Source organism: Aotus nancymaae, unplaced genomic scaffold (assembly GCF_030222135.1).
Source record: "Aotus nancymaae isolate 86718 unplaced genomic scaffold, 86718_ANA_hifiasm-v0.15.2.pri h1tg000059l, whole genome shotgun sequence".
NCBI lineage: Eukaryota > Metazoa > Chordata > Mammalia > Primates > Aotidae > Aotus > Aotus nancymaae.
The window spans coordinates 37960123-37984950 of NW_026988473.1; the positions used below are offsets into that span (position 1 = coordinate 37960123).

Consider the following 24828-nt stretch of genomic DNA (forward strand, 5'->3'; position numbering starts at 1 on the left):
ATATATAAGGTTATATAATTCCAAACACGTTTTCTTTGAGGTCTGTCTTAATCCAGCTTTTCTTTGTGATTCTGAGATTTTCTTGGTTTGGGGAAGGAGATATCTGTGGCATCTTTGGGCTTCAAAATTTGTAAATTTTGTTACCCCATTTAATCCTTATCAGGGCCCATGAGGTAGGTTGTTTGTGAAAACATCTTTTCCTGATCCTTAGTTGTTTATGTTTCCTAAATCCCATCGTTTGAATGACATCCTAATTTAATACAACTTCCTGTTTTTCCAGAGTGGTGGATTTGAGGCATTGTTACCATGTCTTTTCCACTTCGAAAGACAAAATACTGTGTAGAGATTCATGCTGTGAACTTTTCTCCAAGAAGCAACACAGGAATTTAAAAGGAAAACTGAAAAAAAAAAACAATACAAAATCACAGACAATAAAAAAGAAGCCGTGGGCAGCAGCCTACACCCTAAGCCAGGTGGAAAACTGAGTCCCCGGAGGGTGAATTGGGAGAGACTGCCTCCATGATATATCCATACGCTAGGTGGAAAACTGTGAGTCCTCAGAGTATGAGTGGGGAGAGACTGCCTCCATGATATATACTCTCATTGGGAAACCTGGCAATCCAGGCCACGGAGAAAGGCCTTAACCGTATCTGCCACTGGAGCTGATTTAGTGAGTGGTGAGGAGTATATGAGAAAGAGCAGCAGCAGGACATGCTTTGCATGCACTCCCAGACTCTGGAGGGGAAAGAGGAAAGCCATCCCAAATCTTACCTCACAGGGGACCTCACAGAAGTCAGCCAGCTAACTCAGGCAGCAGTCACAGGTTGACAGAAGCTCCCAATGGAGATTCACAGTATAATCTTGAAAAGGGATGAACTACTTTGGCAAGAACTGAGACAAGAGGGAAGTGCTATAGCCACAGGCACAGGACCTTGGCACCTCCAGCTTTGCAGGTAGATAGGGAGGGGTGTGGCCTGAAAGCCACAGTTCCCATATTGGTGGGGAAGGCTTATGGCCTGGGGCAGTTTTGAGTGCTGAGCACAGCCTATCTGGAACCCAGCTAGCTGCTGCAGTTGGAACACTTGCAAGTGAGATGTGCCTTGACAAGTGGATTCTTCTGCAGGACAAAGAAAGGCAGCTGTGCTCCTCCCTTGAACTTTCCCTCAGAGGCCACAGAACTGTCCTTTGATCTCCACTGAAGCTGCTGCTTGGGCTGGCATGTGGGAGGCCAGAGTGTGGGACTTGACTGATCCAGCCACCACCTGGCTTTGTACCTCCATCTACCCTAGTATCTTAACACAAAGGGCAGGGACTTTGGGGAGTTCCATGACCCTGCCCTTTGCCTGAGACACCAGAGTACCTACCTTGGGTAACATAAGAGAAGCACAAATCCCATCACTATCACTGCAGCTGACACTGTTGCAAGCACTACCTCCTGGCTGGCGGATAACTGACACAGTCCATTACGGCATCTGCTGGCACAAAAACACAGCTCCCCTAAGGAAGAAAATTTTTGGATGACCTCAGTTAGCACCACTGCCTCCATCACTCTAGCTAACCAGGAGGTCTTGAGTCTAGCCATGTGACCAGAATATTACTACTACAGCTGGCATTTGAGAATACCGAAACATTGAGGCTATTTATAACCAAGGAAATCTCACAGAATCTATATCACTCCCCTGCCACCCCCATCAGGGCTTCTGCTGGTACCCACTACTGGGAGATTAGAGGACAGGTCCTATCACGGATCCCTTCCAGACATTCCCCAGCACCATCCTGGAGAATGGCAGCCCCACTGGGTGGCTAGAACCAGAAGAGCAGCAGCAGGATTCACAGCAGTTTGGCCCTCAGAAATCCCTACGCCTAGGGGAAGTGGGACTATACCACATCAAGGGAGCTCCCTGGAGATCAAAGAATCCAGACTGCAGGCCTTGAGTCCCAAAACTGACTGTGGGAAGCTTCTTTCAGCAAAGGCACAGGTGCAGTGTAGGGCTCAGTAGAGAAAGTTTGTGGCTCTGCTCCAAGAGTCAGGTAGCCCTAGTCACCAAAGAAGAGAAAAAATAAAAATAAAATAATAAAAATAAAATCTGCTGAAATTTGGCCTTTTTCTTTCCCAATTTATTGTATCCCAGGAATTTGGGGATCTTAACCAAGAGGTGGGAGATTGGTCCTGGTATTCATGGCAAACAGTACACACATTTGTGTTCTCACGTATTTTACCTTATATTACTTCTCTCCCTTGGATTTTCTTCTATCCCATGATTGTTCAAACACTTTAAGGCCTAAATCAAGTATCAGTCCTCTGTAAAGTCATCCCAGAACTTTCCTGTCAGTTTATATCTAGCCTCTCATAGCAACATTCTTAAAATTTTCAAAATATATAAAATCTGCTTTGCATTCTAATTAAGTTTTTGTATTCCTCCCCACCCTGCCTCAAGAATATAGGTTAAAATCCTAGGCTTTTCTTTCTTCTAGAGGGGGAAACTTCATAGACATTTTATTTAATAAAAATAGACTAATCTGAAATATGTAGGAGTTTATACATTACTATACTCAAGTAAGAATTTAAAAATCAAGATTTAAATGGATAAGTAGAAAGGTATGAAGCTAAAGTTAATCTGCACAATTCTTGCCATACACTGTCATCCCTATTCTGAATCAAAGCTTTTTTTTTGGACTTTTTCCACTTCCTTAAGTAGGTCTGGTACTTTCAACTCAGGTACCTGCAAAAAAATTAAGGGTTCCTGTGGCCTTGAAAACTCCTCTTAACAACTCAGCTTTGAGCTTTCAACAGAAAAATTAGTTTCTTTTTTCTTTTCTTTTTCTTTCTTTTTTCTTTTTTTCTTTTGAGACAAAGTCTTTCACTATCACCGAGGCTGGAGTGCAGTGGCCTGATCTCAGCTCATCATAACCTCCGCCTCTTGGATTCAAACTATTCTCCTGCCTTAGCCTCCTGAGTAGCTAGGATCACAGGTGTGCACCACCACACCCAGCTAATATAGATATATAATCTTTTTTTTTTAATTTTTTTTTTTTAGTAGAGACAGGGTTTTGCCATGTTGATCAGGCTGGTCTTGAACTCCTGACCTCAGGTGATCCACCTGCCTTGGCCTCCCAAAGTGCTGGGATTACAGGTGTGAACCACTGTCCCCAGCCTGAAAAATCAGTTTCTTAAAGAGGCCTTCCTATCACCTAAGACTTAGTGACCATTCTCCATTTTATCCTCCTATCACATTTGAGGTTATTCATATAATATCTCTCTTAAATGGTACGAGATGAACTTCTCCACTCAGGCTAGGACTGTATTTATTTTACTAGTAAATCTGTAGCACCTCATACTATGTATCGTAATAGGTGTTCAATATAAGAATAAATAAATAAATGAATCAGTGATGCCTGCACATTTGCTAAACACAAGCTGCATATTTGGTTCTAAGTTTCTAGTAGCCAAGACAAAGAATTTTAAGATTCATGGTATCCTTAGGATGAAATAGCATAATGATTTCAGGACCAAATAAAAGTTTGAGGTAACTAACAAAAATCAAATAATAGCTAGGTGTGGTGGCTCATGCCTGTAATCCCAGCACTTTGTGGCCGAAGTGGGCAGATCACTTGGAGTCAGGAGTTCAAGACCAGCCTGGGCAACACGGTGAAACCCTGTCTCTACTAAACATTCAAAAATTGGCCGTGTGTGGTGGCATGAGCCTGTAGTTCCAGCTACTCAGGAAACTGAGGCAGGAGAATCGCTTGAACCCAGGAGGCCGAGGTTGCAGTGAGCCGAGATCGCGCCACTGCACTCCAGCCTGCGTGACAGAATGAGACTCCGTCTCAAAATAAATAAATAAATGAATAAATCTGAATTAACAGCATGTACACGACTGCTTTATTTTCTAAAATGTGTAGGAATGCTTATTTTAATAAATGAAAAATGACTTTCCCTCTTTTAAATTTCTTTTTCCCTTTTTGTTAAAGTACAAAACACCGTTCCCCCACTTTTCTGAATACTTTTGGCTGTGTCTTAAGGACTGGAAAGAAATTCAGCTCAAATGAATTACTGTATTACCAACTTTAGTAAGAATTGTTGTGCATTTTGTACACAATGTAACTCCTAGGAGTTGACAAATATTTGTTAAATGAATCAATGAGTGACATAGGGCCTTCTTCTCCTCCCTACTCTCTTCTCATAGTTGTTATTTAATCAAGTATTTATTATTGTTCGATGCTCTTAAATGCCCTTTCCTTCAACTGATTGTGTGGCAGAAGAGTCAAGCTATTTTGTCCTAAAAATTACAAAAACAAAATGTACAATTGTGAAGTAAAATTTTGTTCCTTTGTAAATTTTAATAAATTATTGATGTTGAAGTTTATTTTTTGTTTCAAATAATCTAGGCTTCAGTTCTAATAATGGAAGGACAATGTGAAAGCCCAGAGGTCAGCATAGTGCCTGGCATTAATAGGATGTCTACATTTTTAGTACATTTTTCTCTAATTGATCTTAAAATTTCATTTAAGAGAGTTTCCTCACGTCACAGCATGTCTCTGGCGTTACTTTTGAAAAACCTCAACACAGATTCTACTTTTAGGCAAAGTTAGAAAATTTCTACTTAAGGATATTTCCAAAGCGAAAAGGAAGCACGGAGACGTTCATGACTGGCATCATCTCTCATATGGTTCCGGGAATTCTCGCTAGGATATCCTACATCTGCTCTCCCTTCACTAGGAACCTCTTTGTGTAACGAAAGTAAAAGGATCTGGGCTTTTAAGTTGCACAAAGTCATGAAATTCGGAAAAAGCCTCTGTGATATTGACATGAACTTCGACCAATAGCATTGCAGAAAGGCGTATCATTTCACGGATGTCCCAATCAGTACGCAGAGAGTAGAGAGTCGCCGTCTCCAAGTTGAAAGCGGAAGTAGGGCCTTCCCGCACCTCATGGAGTCCCTACTGCAGCACCTGGATCGCTTTTCCGAGCTTCTGGCGGTCTCCCGCACTGCCCACGTCAGCACCTGGGACCCAGCCACTGTGCGCCGGGCCCTGCAGTGGGCGCGCTACCTGCGCCACATCCACCGGCGCTTTGGTCGGCACGGCCGCATTCGCACGGCTCTGGAGCGGCGGCTGCACAACCAGTGGCGGCAAGAGGGTGGCTTTGGGCGGGGTCCAGTTCCGGGATTGGCGAACTTCCAGGCCCTCGGTCGCTGTGATGTGCTGCTCTCTCTGCGCCTGCTGGAGAACCGGGCCCTCGGGGATGCCGCTCGTCACCACCTGCTGCAACAGCTCTTTCCGGGCCCGGGCGTCCCGGACACTGGTGAGGAGACGCTCCAAGAGAGCCTAGCCAGCCTCGCCCGCCGCCGATCCGCGGTGCACTTGCTGCGTTTTAACGGCTATAGAGAGAACCCGAATCTCCAGGAGGACTCTCTGATGAAGACCCAGGCAGAGCTGCTGCTGGAGCGTCTGCAGGAGGTGGGGAAGGTCGAAGCGGAGGGTCCCACCAGGTTTCTCAGCAACCTGTGGGAGCGCTTGCCTAAGAACAACTTCCTGAAGGTGATGGCGGTGGCGCTATTGCAGCCGCCTTTGTCTCCCCGGCCCCAAGAAGAACTGGAACCCGGCATCCACAAAACTCATGGAGAGGGGAGTCAAGCGCTAGTCCTCTGGCTTCTGAGGAATTCAGAAGTCTTTGCTGCCTTTTGTCGCGCCCTCCCAGCCGGACTTTTGACTTTAGTGACTAGCCGTCACCCAGCACTGTCTCCTGTCTACCTGGGTCTGCTAACAGACTGGGGTCGGCGTTTGCACTATGACCTTCAGAAAGGCATTTGGGTTGGAACTGAGTCCCAAGATGTGCCCTGGGAGGAGTTGCACGATAGGTTTCAAAGCCTCTGTCAGGCCTCTCCACCTCTGAAAGATGAAGTTCTAACTTCCCTGGAGACCTGTAAAGCGCAGGATGGAGATTTCGAAGTACCTGGTCTTAGCATCTGGACAGACCTCTTATTAGCTCTTCGGAGTGGTGCATTTAGGAAAAGACAAATTATGGATTTCACCCCAGACCTCAGTTCTGTATAAGCAATGCTCTGTTATTACTTGAATATATAGTTTACAAAATGAAAATTACAATGTTCTCACCAAATATATGCCTTCGTATGTCCAAACTATAATTATTTTAGATGCTAATTTTGAATAGTTTATTAAACAATTATAAATATGCAAACTAACTGGCATGTAGTGTCATAGATTTTTCTGGATAGAAGTGATTGGAAGTACTCCACTTAAAGCCATGGAATTAGCAATAGTTTGCTTTTTAATAGAAGGCCTATTGCTAAGAATGTTGAAATTATATGTACCATTCAAAGGAAAAGAAGCTTTAAAGTGACAAAATACCTTTTTCTTTCAGTATGGTTTATTTTTCTAGGTTTTCTTTCCCTCCCTCAGTAGTGAAGAGTTCTCTTTAGCCATCCAGTGTGTGGCAGTGTCAGGAATGTTGGTTTGAAAAGCTATTGGCCGATCTGGATTTCCCCTTGTTAACTAGTATTCTAACCAGTTAACCAGCCTCAATATGCATTAAAATTGTATTATTCAGAAAGTTTGTTTCCCGTTTTCTGCAAATTCTTACTCTGAAAATGAATCACCACATAGTATGTCCATTTAAAGCATTGACTCACAGACAAATGTTTAAAGCATAGTAAATACAAATATATGCCTCTGGATATTAATGCTTGATGGTAAAAGAATCAAACTTTAGAAGATCCAGGTTTTAGTGCCGCTTCTGCCGTTAACTAGGTTAATAAATCACAACTTTGGCACCACAGTTGCCTTATATGTTAAATGAAGTATTTAGACTAAAATAGTAAAATTTTCTTATTTTTCTCTTGGTGGCTGCTCTATGGAAACAGTTTAGGATATTTGTTTTACATGTAGGAACCTAGTTTTGTTAGTTTACCTGGGTGTTTCACAGCTGACAGAGATTTCCAGTAACCAAACTTAAGGGCAATCTGTTCATTTTTACTAGGGAGATATAACTTTCCAGCAATCAAGATATTTTTGTCCATTTCCAGGTTAGCTAACAGGATTTTTTAGGGGGAAAAAAAAAAGGTATTTAGAAAGTTAATTTCTAATTCTGGAATGGAATAAGAGCAAAAAGAGTTGTATAATCTTGTAGAAAAAGAGTTACATAATCTTGTAGGATTTCTCATTCTGTCGTACAACCCAGGGGTAAACTATTATTCCAGCGGTAAGAAGTATACGTTTCTAGATACTCTTGAGTGAAAACCAGCAAATTCTTTTTCCCTGTCGTCTGATTTATTTTTCTAGTTCTAATCCATGAAGGCCATTGTCATTAACGCAAGAATAAAGACAATTCCTCCTGTCAGTTACATGAAATTCTTTTTTAAATAAACATCCCAGTGAAGAGTTCTACCTTAGCAAGTCCTAATATTAGCTTTAGCTTTAGAAAATAACAGTTTGTGAACTTACTTCCCTATATTTTCAGCTGTATCTCACACTATGATTTACAATAAAGTTATAAAGATAGACAGTAGACTTAAGAAATAACATTTTAAAATCCATTTTATACTGACTACTTTTTATTGCCTTATTTTATTCTCCATATGTTCATTACATACATAATCTTATTTAATCTTCACACCAAGACTGTATTCTTATGAATATAAGCTAAAAAATTAAGTAAAATACCCAAGGATATTAACAAAAGCAACATGAAAGTAGAAGACTTATCTGTTACTTATTTTGTTTCCAGGAACCTAGCACAGTGTCCAGCATATGGTAGATATCCCTAGTGTTTGAATAAATGAAACCAGCGTTAGAACTTTATATACTTTCTCTTATTTTGAATAATATTAATGACTTGTAAAGATTAGGAATCAATGCATGCACTGGGAGAGGAAAAAGTGAGAGGAAGACTATATAAATAGGAAAATATTTGATAATTACAGAATATAAAAATATTTATTTTGTGTTTTTTTTCCCTTTGTCCTGTCAAATGAGGGTGCACTATTGAAATCTCCCACTGTAACATTGTTCCAGGAAATTTTATTAATTTTCATTTTATGTATTTTGAGCAATTTTATGATATACGAACAAATATAGAATTGTTATGTCATCCAAATGAATTGAATCTTTTATTTGTAGGACTGCCTTTCTGCTTTAAAGTCTGTTTTTGTCTATTGTCATTGTCATATATTAACACTATATGATTGGACTTTGGCCTGCTATTCTATTTTGTGCTTTCCACTTCTTTTGATTTCTGTGTGTTTCATTTCTCTCTCAGTTGTTTGATTGACTAAATATTTGTTTGCCTTCTTATTTAATAATATTTTCCCTTCTACCAGTTAGGATGTTACATTCTGTACCCATGCTCTTACTCTCAAAACTTATATTTAACTTAAAAATATCTAAAATTAGTATCTTAAACTTAGGAAAGGTCCATAGTATCATAAAGAAGGAGGTTTAACCCTGATCTTTTATCTCCAGACTCTCAAGGATTATCCAGTGTTTTAGTTTAACAATTTTGTTTCCCGTGATTGTACCTCAAATTCCCTTGGAGAAGGTCTCTTGGTGGTAAACTTACTCAATTTTTATTTACAAAGATTGTTCTTCGTTGATGTTGCTGGAAGGTAGTTTTGCTGTGTTCCTGATTTCAGGTTAACATGTTAAAGATATTCACTCTTTTCTGGTTTCCATTGTTTGTCTACTTGTGGTTCTTTTGTAAGTGATTTCTTTCTGGTTTATTTTAAGGTGGTCCCTGTTTCAGTACCTATAGTCACTTCAGAATATCTAATTGTACATTTCTGTTTTTCTTGCATGTTTTATGTTGTGTTTCATTTATGTGTGGATATGTGTTTTTCTTCATTCTGAAAAATTTCCAGTCAATTTCCCCCAATATATTCTTTGCTCTACTTTTTCTAATCATGCTGTCACTTTGATCAGGCCTATATTAGATATTCTCACACTACTCGTATAATCTCTCTGTCTCAGTTTCTAGCTCCATATTATTCTACTTTGCTTTAGAAACTGCTGTTATATCCCAAGATAAATTTCCCCATCTTCATTTTAGCCTACTACCAGGTTTTAGCTGAAAATGGCCACTCAGATAGAGAGTACATTTTCCAATTTCTCCTACAGTTACATATGACTACGATGCTACATTTTCACATTTTATAAGCAGAAGTGATATGTACAACTTATTATTAATTACCTAGAAATCTGAAATAATTTGCCCTTAATGCTCTGCTTTTCCCCTTTAATGGGCTAAAAAGTTAACTTGCTGCTAGTGTGCTGCTACCTTAAATCATATGGCTGAGAATGACTGGGACAATTGCTGTAGACCCAAAGATGAATGGCAAAACAGAGCCCACCTGCCTAGCTTGTCCTGTTAATAGGAGAGGAACACACCTTTCTTTTATGAACACTGCTTGGGGTGTCTTCTTATGGCATCAACATTGCCTATAACCCTAAGTAGTGTTGGTATAGTCTTGGTAGTTCTGTCTGATCTGATGTTTAAGCCATCAATTGAGTTTTACATTTCAGTGATTTTTTAGAAAGTTTCATTTGGCTTTTTTTCTCCTAAATCTGCCTGTTTACTTTTTAATAATCTCATATGGCATGCTTTATGTGATTCTATTTTCATTTTTTATTGTTATTATTTTATCACCTATTAATCATTTCAAAACCTGAAGTATTTGGTAATCTAAACCTATTCTGTTGATTTTCACTCATGACAGTTTGTTTCTATACATGTTTTGTAATTTCTTTTTGTGAGTTCACATGTGTTTGGTCATAGTCTAAGTAAATCTAGGAGTGTAAATAGAGTATTCATTGCCCAATGAGGGCATTTTAAAATGTTTCTGCTGGAGAAATAGAGAACCCCCCAACCTAGGACTACTTTGGCTTAGTGTAAGAGTTGTGGCTTGAGTTTTCCTACCTTATGGCTTACTCAAAGCATACTTTCCAAATCTTATTTGCTTACTATCTAGATCTCCCTGTTTTAGAGAAACCGAAGGAGTGGCTTGGAAATGTCCTTTATTTTCTGAAATATCAACCAAACATTCAAAGAATGTTATATTGAGAATCTATTTGTTTTGTAGCAGTTGGGGCCTATGGAATATCTAGTTACTGATTTGCTAAAAGTGGAAGCCCTCATTTTCCCTTTAACCCACACCAAATTAATTTCTGCCATCAACACTGCTCTGAAATATGTCTTGTGAAGCTTCCCAAACACATGCATGATGCTAAATTCAAAGGACACTGTATTAGTCTGTTTTCACAGTGCTATGTAAAACTCCCCAAGACTGAGTAATTTATAAAGAAAAGAAGTTTAATTGACTCACAGTTCCACATGGCTCAGGAGGCCTCAGGAAACTTACAATCATGGCAGAAGCTGAAGGAGAAGCAAGTACCTTTTTTACAAAGATGTAGCAACGAGAGAGAGAGAGAGAGAGAGAGAGAGAAGGAGGAAGTGCCACACTTTTAAACTATCAGATCTCATGAGAAATCACTATCACAAGAACAGCATGGGGAAATGGGGAAAACTGCCCCCATGATCTGATCACCTCCCATCAGGTCCCTCCCTCAACACATGAGGATATGGTGATTACAATTCAAGAAGAGGTTTAGGTGGGGACACTGAGCCAAACCGTATGAGACACTTTTCTGGCATTCGGTTATTTGACTTAACAGCATTAAATACGATTGCCCATACACTCTTTTTTTTTTTTTTTGAGATGGAGTTTCGCTCTTGTTACCCAGGCTGGAGTGCAATGGCATGATCTCGGCTCACCGCAACCTCCGCCTCCTGGGTTCAGGCAATTCTCCTGCCTCAGCCTCCTGGGTTCAGGCAATTCTCCTGCCTCAGCCTCCTGAGTAGCTGGGATTACAGGCACGCGCCACCATGCCCAGCTAATTTTTTGTATTTTTAGTAGAGACGGGGTTTTACCATGTACTAGTTTTTATGTATGACTGGTACCTCGTGATCCACCTGCCTCGGCCTCCCAAAGTGCTGGGATTACAGGTGTGAGCCACCACGCCCGGCCCCCATACACTCTTTTTTGAAACTGTGCTTGGAATTCTATTCTTATAACTTATATGACAACACTCTATCCTAGTTTCCTCTTCTCCAGCAATTTTTTTGGAGTCATTTACTGGCTTCTCTTCTAATCATCCTTCAAATATTCAAGATTTCTCAGAGTTGAATAATTCTGCTGCCTTTTTTGTGTATACTCTGATCTCATGTGATCTCGTCCATTTCTGTGGTGTTAAATACTACATATATGCTAGCAATTATATCTTTAGCCTAGAGCTCTCATCATAGCTTCAGGACCAATATTCCCACTTGAATGTCTCACAAGCCTCTCAAACCAAACATCTAAACCATCTCTAAATATCACGGAGAGGGTGGAGCAAGATGGTCAAACAGAAACTAATCATCCCCCTGCCTTCCCAGCAAGGACACTGAGTTAACAACTATGTACACAGAAAACACAACTTCATAGCAACCAAAAATCAGGTGAGAACTCATAGCGCCTGGTTTTAACTTCATATTGCTAAAAGAGGTACTGAAGAGATTTAAAAACAGTCCAGAATCACCAGTGCCACCCCTTTCTTACCCCAGGCAGCAGCAGCTTCTGGACACTGGGGGAGGGAGAACACAGCAATTGTGAAGCAAAGAACTCAGTGCTGTCCTGTTACAGCAGAAGGGAAAACTGGACCACACTCAGCCTGCCCACAAAGGGAGCATTTAAACCAACTCTAGTGGGAACCTGAGTTCCTGCAAATCTCACCACCATGGGCTATAGGCTACAGTAGTCTGTGTCTTGAAAGGCAGTCTAGGTCATAAACTTTCAGGCAAGTCGTAGTGCTGGGTTAGGCCCATAGACAGTGGACTGGAGGGGCACATGGCATACTGAGAAAGCAGTGGGGGCAGCCAAGGGAGTTCTGGCATTGCTCCTCCCCTAATCTCAGGTGGCAAAGCTCATGGCTCCAAAAGAGATCCTTTCCTCCCACTTGAGGAGAAGAGAGGGAAAAGTGAAACATGCAAAAGTGTTTTGCATGCAGGATATCAACCCAATTACAGCAGAATAAGGCATTGGTCAGAGTAGTGAGGCCCCCACTCCAGACACTACCTCCAAGGTGACATTACTAGATACATGCTGGCCCAGAAGGGAACAGAACCTGCTGCCTTGAAGGAAAGGACTCAGTACTGGCAGCATTTATCACTTGCTAACTGAAGAGCCCTTGGGTCCTGAATAACCAGCAGTGATACACAAGTACTATAACAAGGGCCTTGGTGAACCTCTGAGATTTGCTGATTTCAGGTGAGACTCAGTACATAATCAGACATGGTGGCTATGGGGCAAAATTCCTTCTGCTTGAGAAAAGCTGAAGGAAAAGTAGAGGAGACTTTTATTCTGCATCTTGGGTACCAGAAAGGGGTTGAAGAGATCAAGTGGGCTCCTGAGGTCTTTGATTCTAGGACTTGACTCTTGGATGGCATTTTTGGACCTGCCCTGGGCCAGAGGGAAGCCCACTGCTCTGAAGGACAAGTCCCAGACCAGGCAGCATTCACAACAGACTTAAGAGACTTTGGGCCTTAAGGGAACATCAAACGTAGTCTGGCAGTACTCCTCATGGCCTGGGGTGGCAGTGGCTGTGGAGTGAGACTTCTCTGCCTTTTCAAAGGGGAGGGGAGAGTGGGAAGGACTGCCTCATTGGCTTGAGTGCTAGCTCAGCTGCAATATTTTAGAACACCAAATAGACTCCTAAAGTTTTTTACTCTAATCCCTGACTCCCAAATGGCATTTCTGGACCCACCCAGGGCTTAAGAGACCTTGCTGCACTGAAGGGAAGGACGCAGGCCTGGCTAGCTTTACCATCTGCTGAATGCAGTACCACAGGCTCTTGAGCAAACATGTACAGAAGACAGGGAGTGGTTGTAGCAGGCCTTGGGTGAGACTCAGCACTGTGCTGGTGTCAGATCTAACCTGCAGTCATAGTGCTGGTGGTCACAGATGTGCTTGTGTCACTCCACCCCCAGCCTTAGGTGGCTCAGAAGAAAGAGAGAGAGAGAGAGAGACACAGAGAAAGAATTAGGAATTCTAACAGACAAATTTAACAAAGAGATTGAAATAATTAAAAAGAATCAGGCAGAAATTGTGGTGCTGAAAAATGCAATTAGTTTACTAAAGAATGTATCAGAGTCCTTTAATAACAGAATGGTTCAAGCAGAAGAAAGAATTAGTGAGCTTGAAGACAGGCTAATTGAAGATACACAGTCAGAGGAAACAAACAAAAAGAATAAAAAGTAATGAAGCATGTTGGCAGAATCTAGAAAATAGCCTCAAAGGGAAAATCTAAGAGTTATTGACCTTAAAGAGGAGGTTGAGAAAGAGGTGGGGGGAGAAAGTTGTTTTAAAGGGATAAGAACAGAGAACTTCCCAAGCCTAGAGAAATATATCAATATCCAAGTATAAGAAGGTTATAGAACACCAAGCAGATTTAAATGAAAGAAGACTACCCAAAGGCATTTGATGATAAAACTCTCAAAGGTCAAGGATAAAGAAAGGGTTCCAAAAGCAGCAAAATAAAAAGAAATAACATAAAATGGAGTTCCAATATGTCTGGCAACAGATTTTTTTTATTAGAAACTTACAGGCCAGGAGAGAGTGGCATGGCATATTTAAAGTGCTGAAGGAAAAAAAAGAAAAAGCTTTTACCCCGAAATAGTAAATCCGATGAGAACAGCCTTCAAACGTGAAGAAAAAATAAGACTTTCCCAGACAAACAAAAGCGAGGGATTTCATCAATACCAGACCTATCCTATAAAAAAATGCTAAAGCACTTCAATCAGAAAGAAAACGATGCTAATAAGCAATAAATAATCTCCTAAAGGTAAAAACTTGCTGATAATAGTAGGTACACAGAAAAACACAGAATATTATAACACTGTAACTGTGGTGTGTAAATTACTCTTGTCCTAAGTATAAAGACTAAATGATGAATCAATCAAAAGTAATAACTACAACAATTTTTCAAGACATAACCAATACAATAAGATATAAATAGAAACAACAAAAAGTTAAAAAGTGGGGGATAAAGTTGAGGCATGGGATTTTTACTAGTTTTCTTTTTACTTGTATGTTTGTTTGTTTATGGAAATAGTGTTAAGTTGTTAGGTTAAAATAATGGCTTATACGATAGTATTTGCAAGCCTCATGGTAAACTCAAACCAAAAAACATACAAGGGACATGCAAAAAATAAAAAGCAAGAAACTAAATTGTATAATCAGTCAAAATCACCTTTACTTGTTGAAGACAGAAAAAAAGAAAGAAGGAAGAGATTACGAAGCAACCAGAAAACAAATAACAAAATGTCAGATATAAATCCTCACTTATCAATAATAACGTTGAATGTAAATGAGCTAAACTCTTCAATCAAAAGACATAGACTGGCTGAATGGATGAAAAACAAAACCCATTAATTTGTTCCCTAAAAGAAATACACTTCACCTATAAAAATACACGTAAACTGAAAATAAAGGGGTGAAAAAAGATAGTCCATCTCAACAAAAAACAAAAAAGATCAGATGTTGCAATCCTTATATCAGACAAAGTAGATTCCAAGACAAAACTGTAAGAAGAGACAAAGAAGGTCATTGTATAATGATAAAGGGCTCAATTCAGCAAGAGGATATAACAGTTTTAAATATATATGCACCCAACACTGGAGCATCCAGATACATAAAGGAAATATTAGAGCCAATGAGAGACATAGGCCACAATACAACAATAGCTGGAAACTTTAACACCCCACTTTCAGCATTGGACAGATCTTTCAGACAAAAATTTAATAAATATACATCAAACTTAATCTGCATTATAGAACAAATGAATCTGACAAAACATTCATAGATTATTTAGATTTCTGTAAATTCTTTCCCTCAGCACATGGGTCATTCTCAAGGATAGACTATATGTTAAGTCACAAAACAAATCTTAAAAAGAAACCCTGAAATAACATCAAGCATCTTCTCTGACCACAATGGAATAAAACTAGAAATTGATAACAAAAGGAATTTTGGAAATTATATGAATACATGGATATTAAGTAATATGCTCTTAAATGACCAGAGTGGGTCAATGAAGATCTAGAGAAGGAAATTGAAAAAAATTCAGAACAAATGATAATGGAAATACAACTTACCAAAGCCTATGATGTACAGCAAAAGCAATACTCAGTGGGAAGTTTATAAATGCCTACATCAAAAAAAAAGAAACATTTCAAATAAACAATATTACAATGCATCTTAAAGAACTAAAAAAGCAAGAGCAACTCCAACCCAAAACTAGCAGAGGTTAAAAAAAAAAAAAGATCAGAGCAGAAATAAATAAAATTAAAAGAAGAAAACACAAAATATCAATGAAACAAAAAGTTGTTTTTTTTGAAAAATTGAATAAAATGAACAAACCTTTAGCCAGATTGAGAAAAAGAGATCCAAATAAATAAAACCAGAAATGTGAAAGGAGAAATTAAAACTGATACTGCAGAAATTCGAAGAATCATTAATGTCTACTATGAACAACTATTTACCAATAAATTGGAAGGTCTAGAAAAAAATGGGAGAATTTCTAGATAAATACAAGCTGCTAATATTGAATCAGGAAGAAATCCAAAAGACAGGCAACAGCAAATATTAGTGAGGATGCAGAGAAAAGGAAATCTTTGTACACTGTTGGTGGGAATGTAAATTAGTATACCCACTATGGAGGTTTGAAGGTTCCTCAAAAAAACCAAAATTGAGCTACTATATAACCCAACAATTCAACTGCTGAGTATTGATATGGTTTGACTGTGTCCTCATGCAAATCTCATCTTGAATTGTAGCTCCCATAATTCCCACATCTTGTGGGAGGGACCCAGTGGGAGATAATTAAATCATGGGGGCAGTCTCACAAGATCTGATGATTTTATAAGGGAAAACCCCTTTCATTTGGCTCCCATTCTCTTTTGCCGTCGCCATGTAGGAAGTACCTTTTGCATTCCACCATCATTGTGAATTCTCCCCAGCCATGTGGATCTGAGTCCATTAAACATCTTTTTTCTTTATAAATTATCCAGTCTTGGGTATGTCTTGATAAGCAGTGTGAAGATAGACTAATACAGTAAATTGGTACTGGTAGAGTGAAGCACTGCTGTAAAGATACCTGAAAATGTGGAAGTGACTTTGGAATTGGATAACAGGCAGAGATTGGAACACTTTGGAGGGATCAGAAGAAGACAGGAAAATATGGGAAAGTTTGGAACTTCCTAGAGACTTATTGAATGGCTTTGACCAAAATGCTGATAATGATATGGATAATGAAATCCAGGCTGAGGTGGTCTCAGATTGAGATGAGGAACTTGTTGGGAACTGGAGTAAAGGTGACTCTTTCTATGTTTTAGGAAAGAAACTGGTGGCATTTTACCCCTGCCCTAGTGATTTGTGGAATGTGAAGTTGAGGGAAATGATTTAGGGTGTCTGACAGAAGAAATTTCTAAGCAATGAAGTATTCAAGAGGTGATTTGGGTGCTGTTAAAAGCGCTTTGTTTTAAAAAGGAAACTGACCATAGAAGTCTGGAAAATTTGTAGCCTGAGGATGCAATAGAAAAGAACAACGTTTTCTGAGGAAAAATTCAAGCTGGTTGCAGAAATTTGCACAAGTAATAAGAAGCCAAATGTTAATTGCCAAAACAATGAGGAAAATGTCTCCAGGGCATGTAAGAGGCTTTTGTGGCAGCCCCTCTCATCACAGGCCCAGAAGCCTAGGAGGAAAAACGGTTTCGTGGAATGGGCCCAGGGACCCCTTGCTGTGTGCAGCCTAGGGACTTGATGCCCTGTGTTCCTGTGGCTCTAGCCATAGCTAAAAGGGGCCAAGGTACAGCTTGGGCTGTTACTTTAGAGGGTGCAAGCCCAAAGCCTTGGCAGTTTCCACATGGTGTTTAGCCTGTTGGTGCACAGAAGCCAAGAATTAAGGTTTGGGAACCTCCGCCTAGACTTTAGAGAATGTCTGGAAATGCTGCAAGGGAGGGGCCCTCATTGAGAACATCTGCTAGGGTAGTGAGGAAGGGAAATGTGGGATCCAAGCCCTAACACAGAGTCCCCATTGGAACATGGCCTAATGGAGCTGTAAGAAGAGGGTGACCATTCTCCAGACCCCAAAATGGTAGATCCACCAACATCTTGCACCCTCCACCTGGAAAAGCTGCAGATACTCAATGCCAGCCTGTGAAAGCACCTGGGAGTGAGGCTATACCCTGCAAAGCCACAGGGGCAGAGCTGCCCAAGATCATGGAAACCTACTTCTTGCATCAGTGTGATCTGTATGTGAGACATGGAGTCAAAAGAGATCATTTTGGAGCTTTAAGATTTGACCACCCCACTAGATTTCGGACTTGTATGGTGCCTATAGCCCCTTCAGTATTGCAAACTTATTCAATTTGGAATGGGTGTATTTATTCAATGTCTGTACCTTCATTGCATCTAGGAAGTAACTAACTTGCTTTTGATTTTACACAGTCATAGGCAGAAGGAACTTGCCTTGTCGTGGATTAGACTTTGGACTGTGGACATTTGCATTAAAGCTGAAATAAGACTTTGGGGAACTGTTGGGAAGGCATAACTGGTTTTGAAATATGAGGACATGAGATTTGGGAGGGACCAGGGGTGGAAAGACATGGTTTGGCTGTGTCCCCACCCAAATCTCATCTTGAATTGTGGTTCTCATAATTCCCATGTGTTGTGGGGAAAAAATGGTGGGAGATAATTGAATTGTGGGGGAAGTTTCCCCCATACTGTTCTCATGGTAGTGAATAAGTCTCATGAGAGCTGATGGTTTTGTAAAGGGAACCCCTTTTTTTTTGGCTCTTATTCTCTCTTGCCACCACCATATAAGAAGTTCCTTTCACCTTCCACCATGATTGTGAGGCTTCCCATGTGGAACTGTAAGTATATTAAATTTCTTTTTCTTTATAAATTACCCAGCCTCAGGTACATGTTTATTAGCAGTGTAAAGATGAATTAATACAGAATATACCCCAAAGAAAGAAAATCATTCTATTGAAGCGATATCTGCACTTAGACATTTGATGCAGAATTGTTTACAGTAGCTAAGATTTAGGGTCAACCTAAGTGTCCATTAACAGGTGAATGGATTAAAAAAAATGGTATATGTATACAATGTACACAATAGTACTCACTACTCAGTCATAAAAAGGGTGAGATACAGTTATTTGCAACAATGTGAATGGAACTGGAAATCATCGTATTAAGTGAAATAAGTGAAATAAATTAGACACTGAAAGACAAACATCACATGTTCTCACTTATTTGTGGAATCTAAAAATCAAATCAATTAAACTCATGAATATAGAGAGTATAAGGATAGTTGGCAGAGGCTGGGAAGGGAAGTGGGAGGTTGGGAGGGGAAGTTGTAGATGGTTAATTGGTACAAAAATCTAGAAAGAATGAATAAGGCCTACAATTTGATAGCATAATAAGGTGACTATAGTCAATAATAATTTAATTGTATATTTTAAAATAACAATGTAATTTGATTGTTTATAACTCAAATGATAAATGTTTGAGGGGATGATTAATCCATTCTCCATGAGGTACTTATTTCACATTGCATTCCTATAGAAAAATATTTCATGGTACTCCATAAATTTATATACCTACTATGGACTCACAAAAATTAAAAACAGAAAACAAAAAATACTAAAACAACTCTGCATATCTCCAGAGAAGCCTGCTTATCCTCATGTATTTCTCAGTAAATACCCAGAAACCTGAGAATTATCCTTAAATTATTTCTTTCTCTTAAGAACCATGTCCGTTACATCAATACATTTCCCCTTTTCTTTGTTTCTCCTCATCAGCTTAATATTGGGTAGGTTAACCATGCATTTTTATTTGCTCAGGACAGATTTGGGTTATGTCTATTGTCCCAGCATAATTATTACAAGTGTCCCTTTTATTCTTTAAGGTGCCATGGTTTCACTCATAATTTATATGATCACGCTGCTCCCAGTTATCATATCTCACCCAGATTACTGCAACTGTGTCAGGGCTGTTTTCCCTGCTTTCTTTATCGCACCAAAACAATCCATAATCCACATTACTTCCCAGGTAGTGATCTTTGAGTGACATTCACTGAGAAATTTTAAGCAACTGGAAGATAACTTAGACTTTCATCACAATATCTATTTAGACTAGCATCTATGCCCATATGCTTTATCTTCGGCTTATTTTCAGTGATACGTTATTCTATATTAAACCAATTTTTATACTTACACACTAGATCTCATACCTCTTCACTCACTGAAGATTAGGGCTCCAGAAATTCTTTCTTTCTTATATCTCCAGCCTACATGCATGCCACTTTTTTAACAATGTTAAGCAAAAAAAAAAAAAAAAAAAATCTGTTCCCACTTTAAATACCAAATACCTGCTTCAATTATTTGCTCCCCATTGCAGAAGACTTCTTGAAAGCCTCTATTTTCCTCTAAGACTGTTGCAATCTGAATTTTCCTACTGACCTTGCCATTCCACCAACCATGCCCTTTCAAGGACTCTTAGTGTCCTCTACATTGCTAAATCCATTGGTCAGTTCTCAGACTTCATCTTGTTCAGATGATCAGCAAAATTTTATATTACTGATGCTTCTGTTGTTATTACAATTTCTCCATTTGGCTTCAAGAATAATATACTCCCTTGATATTCCTCTGTCTTTATTGTAACTCCTTTTTAATAGTCTTTCTCCTTTCTATAAACTGTTAATGTTGGAATGCCCCAAGGTTCACTCCTTCATTCTCTTCTCTGTATACAAGAACTTTTTAAATAATCTTGTCCTTTCCATGGCTTTAATATCATCCCTGTGTCAATGACTCGAATTTTTCTCCAGCCCAGACTTCTTTCTCAAATCCCAGACTTGCATACCAAACTATATACTAAATACTTCCTTTTGGATACCTCAAACTAAACATGTTTCAAGCCTACTTGATCTGCAGCCTTCCCTATCCCTGTTATTGGCAGTTCCATCTTTCCAGGTCTCTCAGGACAAAAATCTTGGAGTTGTTCTTGTTTCCTCTCTTTATGTTTCTCTCTATCTCCAAACTGCCAGACTTATTAGTTCAAATATTAGTTCAGAATGTGTCTGCATAATCTCTGTTGCTAAACCCTTTGTCTGAGCCACCATCATCTTTTACCTGGATTCCTGAAATAGCTTTCTTTCTTTTTTAAATAGGCTTTATTTTTAAGAAGTTTTAGATTCACAGCAAAACTGAACATATGATAGAGCAATTCCCTGAACCCTTGCCCCCATACATGCCTAGACTCCTCCATTATCAACATTCCCACCAGAATGGTATGTTTATTACAATTAATGAACCTATGTTGACATATCACTCAAAGTCCATAGTATACACTTGGGTTCATTCTTGATATTATACATTCTGTTGGTTTAAACTGATGTATAATATTATGTATCCACCATTATAGTAGCATAGAGAGTAGTTTCACTGTGCTAAAAATTATCTGTGCTCTGCCTATTCATTCCTCCCTCCCCATTTACCATTGAAACCACTGATCTTTTTACTGTCTCTATAGTTTTTCCTTTTGAATAATATCATATAGTTGGAATCCTACAGTATGTAACCTTTTCAAATTGCCCTCTTTGCCTTAGCAACATAAATGTAAGGGTCCTCCATGTCTTTCTGTGGCTTGATAGCTCATTTCTTTTTAGTGCTAAATAATATTATATTGTCAGAACGTACCATAGTTTATTTAACAATGCACCTGCTGAAGGACATCTTGGTTGCTTCTTAGTTTTGTCAGTTATAAATAAAGCTTTCATAAACCTCCACATGCAGGTTTTTTTGTGAATATATGCTTTCAACCCTTTTAGGTAAATGCCAAGGAATATGACTGCTGGATTGTATTGTAAGAGTATGTTTAGCTTTTTGAGAAACTACTAAACTGTCTTCCAAAGTGGCTGTACCATTTTGCATTCCCACCAGCAATGAATGCAAGTTTCTGTTGCTTCACATCCTTGCCAGCATTTGGTGTTGCCAGTGTTCTGAATTTTGACCATTCTAATAGGTGTGTAATTTATCTTATTGTTGTTTTAATCTGTAGTGGGTAGCAGCTTTATAATTTCATTGGAGTCTCTCTACTATTCATTCTGAACAATGCAGTTAGAGTACTTTAAAATATAAGACAAATTATGTCATTCCTCTCCTTAAAATACTGCATTGGCACATTTTTTTACAGCGTCCTTCTAATGGCCTACAAGGCTTTATATAATAATCACTCTCTCTCTTGACCCTCTGTCTTTTCTCTTACTCTTTCCCTAACTCCCTCTGCCCTAGCCACACTGCCCTTACTGCTGCTCTTAGAAAATGCCAGGCATGGCCCTGTCTTATTGCTGCTCTCTTTGCCTTTTTCCCATTACCTGTTTAGCTAACTTTCTTACCTACCTCAAATCTTTACTCGACTTTCACTTTATTGAGTCTTATTCGAATTATTCTGTTTAATATAGCAACTTTCCCCACTACCAGAGATCCTGGCCACTTTTGCCCCATCCCCACTCATGATCCTCCCTGTACTGTTCCATTCTTTTGTTTCCATAAAAATGTTTATAATTACCCATTAATTTAATATTTCCCTGTTTATTATATTTATTATTTTTTTCTTCCTTCCTTCTATGGAGTGTGAACTCCTCAAAAAGAAGGTATTTGGTTTGTTTGGTTCAGTCATATATCCAAAGAATGGAGAATAGTTTTTAGCACAAAGTGAAAGCTCAAAAAAAGTATTTGTTAAATAAATACATGAAAGAATGAAGTAGTTTTTATAGAGTCAATTTTATTATTTCAGTCAAAACTCTTTATTCTACTCAAAACTCTTTAGTGGCTTCCCATTCCACTTTAAATAAAGGCCATTTTTGTTTCTTTTTTCCTTTCATTGACTTACAAGATTAAATGTATACTCTGCTTCTCTATACATGCTTATTTGCTCATCTCTTGTCATTCTCCTTTCCATATACTCCAAAAACAAGGAAATTCTTTCAGTTTTTGAAATAAACAGATTTTTTTTCTGTTCTAATACTTTTGCTTACATTATCCCTTCAGCCAATAATATTCTTATCTAAATATATTTCATCCTGATATTTTTCTTCAGGCAACCCATTTTACTATTAATTATAGTTTTCTTGTTCATTTGTGTCTGTCTTTTTCACTGGACCATAAGCTCAGGGAGGGCAAGAATGCCTCTCTTTTGCTAACCATTGAACATCTAAAACTCTCATACTATTACTGATATACATTAAGTAGCTCATGGATAGGAATGAAGTAGACATTTCATGAGAATATCATCCTCTGTGTCATATCTCTAAGACACATAAGTCATTTTAGTAGTGGCTATAAGAGTGTAAACTCACACACGAAGAGTGGAGGTCCCAATATATGGTAACATTTTCAAGCTACCACCCAACAATCTGAAAAATCTTCCAAAGCTTCTTTGTTGCATTTGAGTTGGATCAACAAGATTTTTCAATGTCAAGATTTAGTTTCTGTGATTAAATTTCTATTTTTTTCTTGATCTTTATAGGTCTTTTTTTACATGTTTAAAGCTCTGAAACAATATACTAAAGCCCTGAAGTAGAAATCAATTATAAATAGAATGGTTCATCTTCCCTAGGAAATTGTAGATATAGGGTATTCATTATTAATATAAATTAATTAATGTAAATGCTCTAGGAAGGAACCATTGATTTTTCTCAGGAATAAATTGGAAATGATCAATCATTATATTAGAAGTGTGGCAGTAGCATCATTTATCAGATGCTAATTGTCATAGTGGGCTAAGAATGCCCTTTTGGCTTAGAAATATGGTGTCCCTAGGGAAAAGTAGCTTGAATCATTACAATAATTAACGTGCATACAACTGTCTCTTAGAGCTTCATTACTCTTAATATTGGGTTTAAGATTTGAGTTCAGATGAGCTTACAGTGTTTTAAAGGATCATTGTGGTTTTATTCTTTTAACTCATGAGTCATTAGGAGTCAAATTAAAAAAAAATTGATATACAATGATTTCAAAGTATAAGTGTGGGAATATAAAGTGTGAATAATCAATTTCTATTTTATATTTGTATGTAATACAAATAACATTAATCTCTAAATGAGGTCTATGATAATCTCAGAATGTTGGGCATTTATTTAAAATTCAAATTTACACTTCAATGCTTAAAGTCAATTTATTCTAAAGGCAAATTTATTTATTTATCACTACAAGCAAAGCCTTCTCACTTTATACACAACCTTTAAATTTTATATTAATATTGCAAGATTTTACTCATTTATTTATTCAGTAAGAATTTGGTAACCTACTATATGTTAAAGTGTGATTTAATGCATTAAAATGATTATACAACAATTTCTATGGTTTATATATTTTAATCTTATTAACCAAATTTCTCATTTTTTAAAAATGAAAACATATCTGGAAAGCAGTATGTAAAGGACACATATATGTACAGATCAATACTGGATATTTACCCTCCACAATGTTTCAAAGCTCTGTGGAATAACTGTTAAAATATCCATTATTATGCCAAGCATCTGACATAATATCAATACATTTTTGGAAGGTATTCTGGGTGAGGTTATGCATTATTTATAAGCACTGACAATATGCCAAGATGGAATAAGAAAATAACATGCCGTTAGCTTTCATTGTATATAGACACACCAATGGAAAAGAATGGATGAAAGCTATTTGCTAATCACAGGAGCATTAGGCACCTTCAAAATGTTAACTGAATTTAAATGCACAATTGAATTTCAAATAATCTTTCATGAACATATTGGCTATCAATATCAGAATAGTAAAATCAATGCAGATTATAAATCATTTCATAATCTCTTCTAGAGACAAAAGGATTTCTTAATTTTATAATACATATTCTTGGTGGAAAGAGTATTTTTCTATTTTGTATTTTTAATAGAAAAACATAAAACCATGTTGATATCTTTGGTTATTTACAAAAATATTCAGTAGTTTACATAAACCTTAATATCCAAGAGTGGGGTGAGATTGAAGGTGCACATTCTCTGATCTGTTTTTCCAATAATTGCAAAAACATGTGTTTCTGACACTGCCAGTTTGAAATTGTTGAAAACATAAAATAAATTACAAGTGACTAACGAGCAATTTACAGAAGATACATGATATAGTTCAATAGTCAGCAGACATAGGTTGCATATGGAATTGCTATAGTAACCAAAACTAATCAAGAGCAGGCACCATTTTCTAATTATAGCTGGAAAGCACTGAACCTTGTGCAGTGCACCAGCAAATTGGACCCTGTAGATTCAAAATGATTTCACTGCTTGTCATTATAGGTATTATCCAGGGCAGGATATTTGTAGAATGAAGTTTCTGCAATTTGTTAAAGGTATTACATTCATATTTATAGTTTTGTTATATAATGGAATATTATACTTACTGTTACAAAATTATAATTCTATTTGAGACATTTATAATTCTATTTGAGAGTAATATGAAATTTAAAAAGCAATGTTTTTTTTTTATAGTGTGGGAACTAAAGAGTAACTAAGGAGACAAAAGGGAAAATAAATTTAAAAACTTGTTAAATGGGCTTTTTGATGAATTATTTTTATCATGTTACATTATCTTGAAAACCTTGGATAAACTCTTCATTAAGCTTCTGTGTTCTCATTTATACTATTGATAAGAATAATAACTACATATTCTCTCAATAAAACATG

The 24828-nt window shown here is 38.0% G+C and overlaps 1 protein-coding gene across 1 annotated transcript; it reads left to right on the plus strand.

Moving 5' to 3' along the window:
• Positions 1 to 4926: 4926 nt before the first annotated feature.
• FANCF (FA complementation group F) lies at positions 4927 to 8144 on the plus strand. The gene has a single exon (XM_012456478.3). It carries the CDS (start codon positions 4933 to 4935, stop codon positions 6055 to 6057), a length of 1125 nt encoding a protein of 374 aa, XP_012311901.2. The 5' UTR covers positions 4927 to 4932; the 3' UTR covers positions 6058 to 8144.
• Positions 8145 to 24828: the final 16684 nt, after the last annotated feature.

Coding starts and splice junctions, on each gene's coding strand:
- FANCF (XM_012456478.3), top strand. CDS start 4,933: ATGGAGTCCCTACTGCAGCACCTGGATCGCTTTTCCGAGCTTCTGGCG.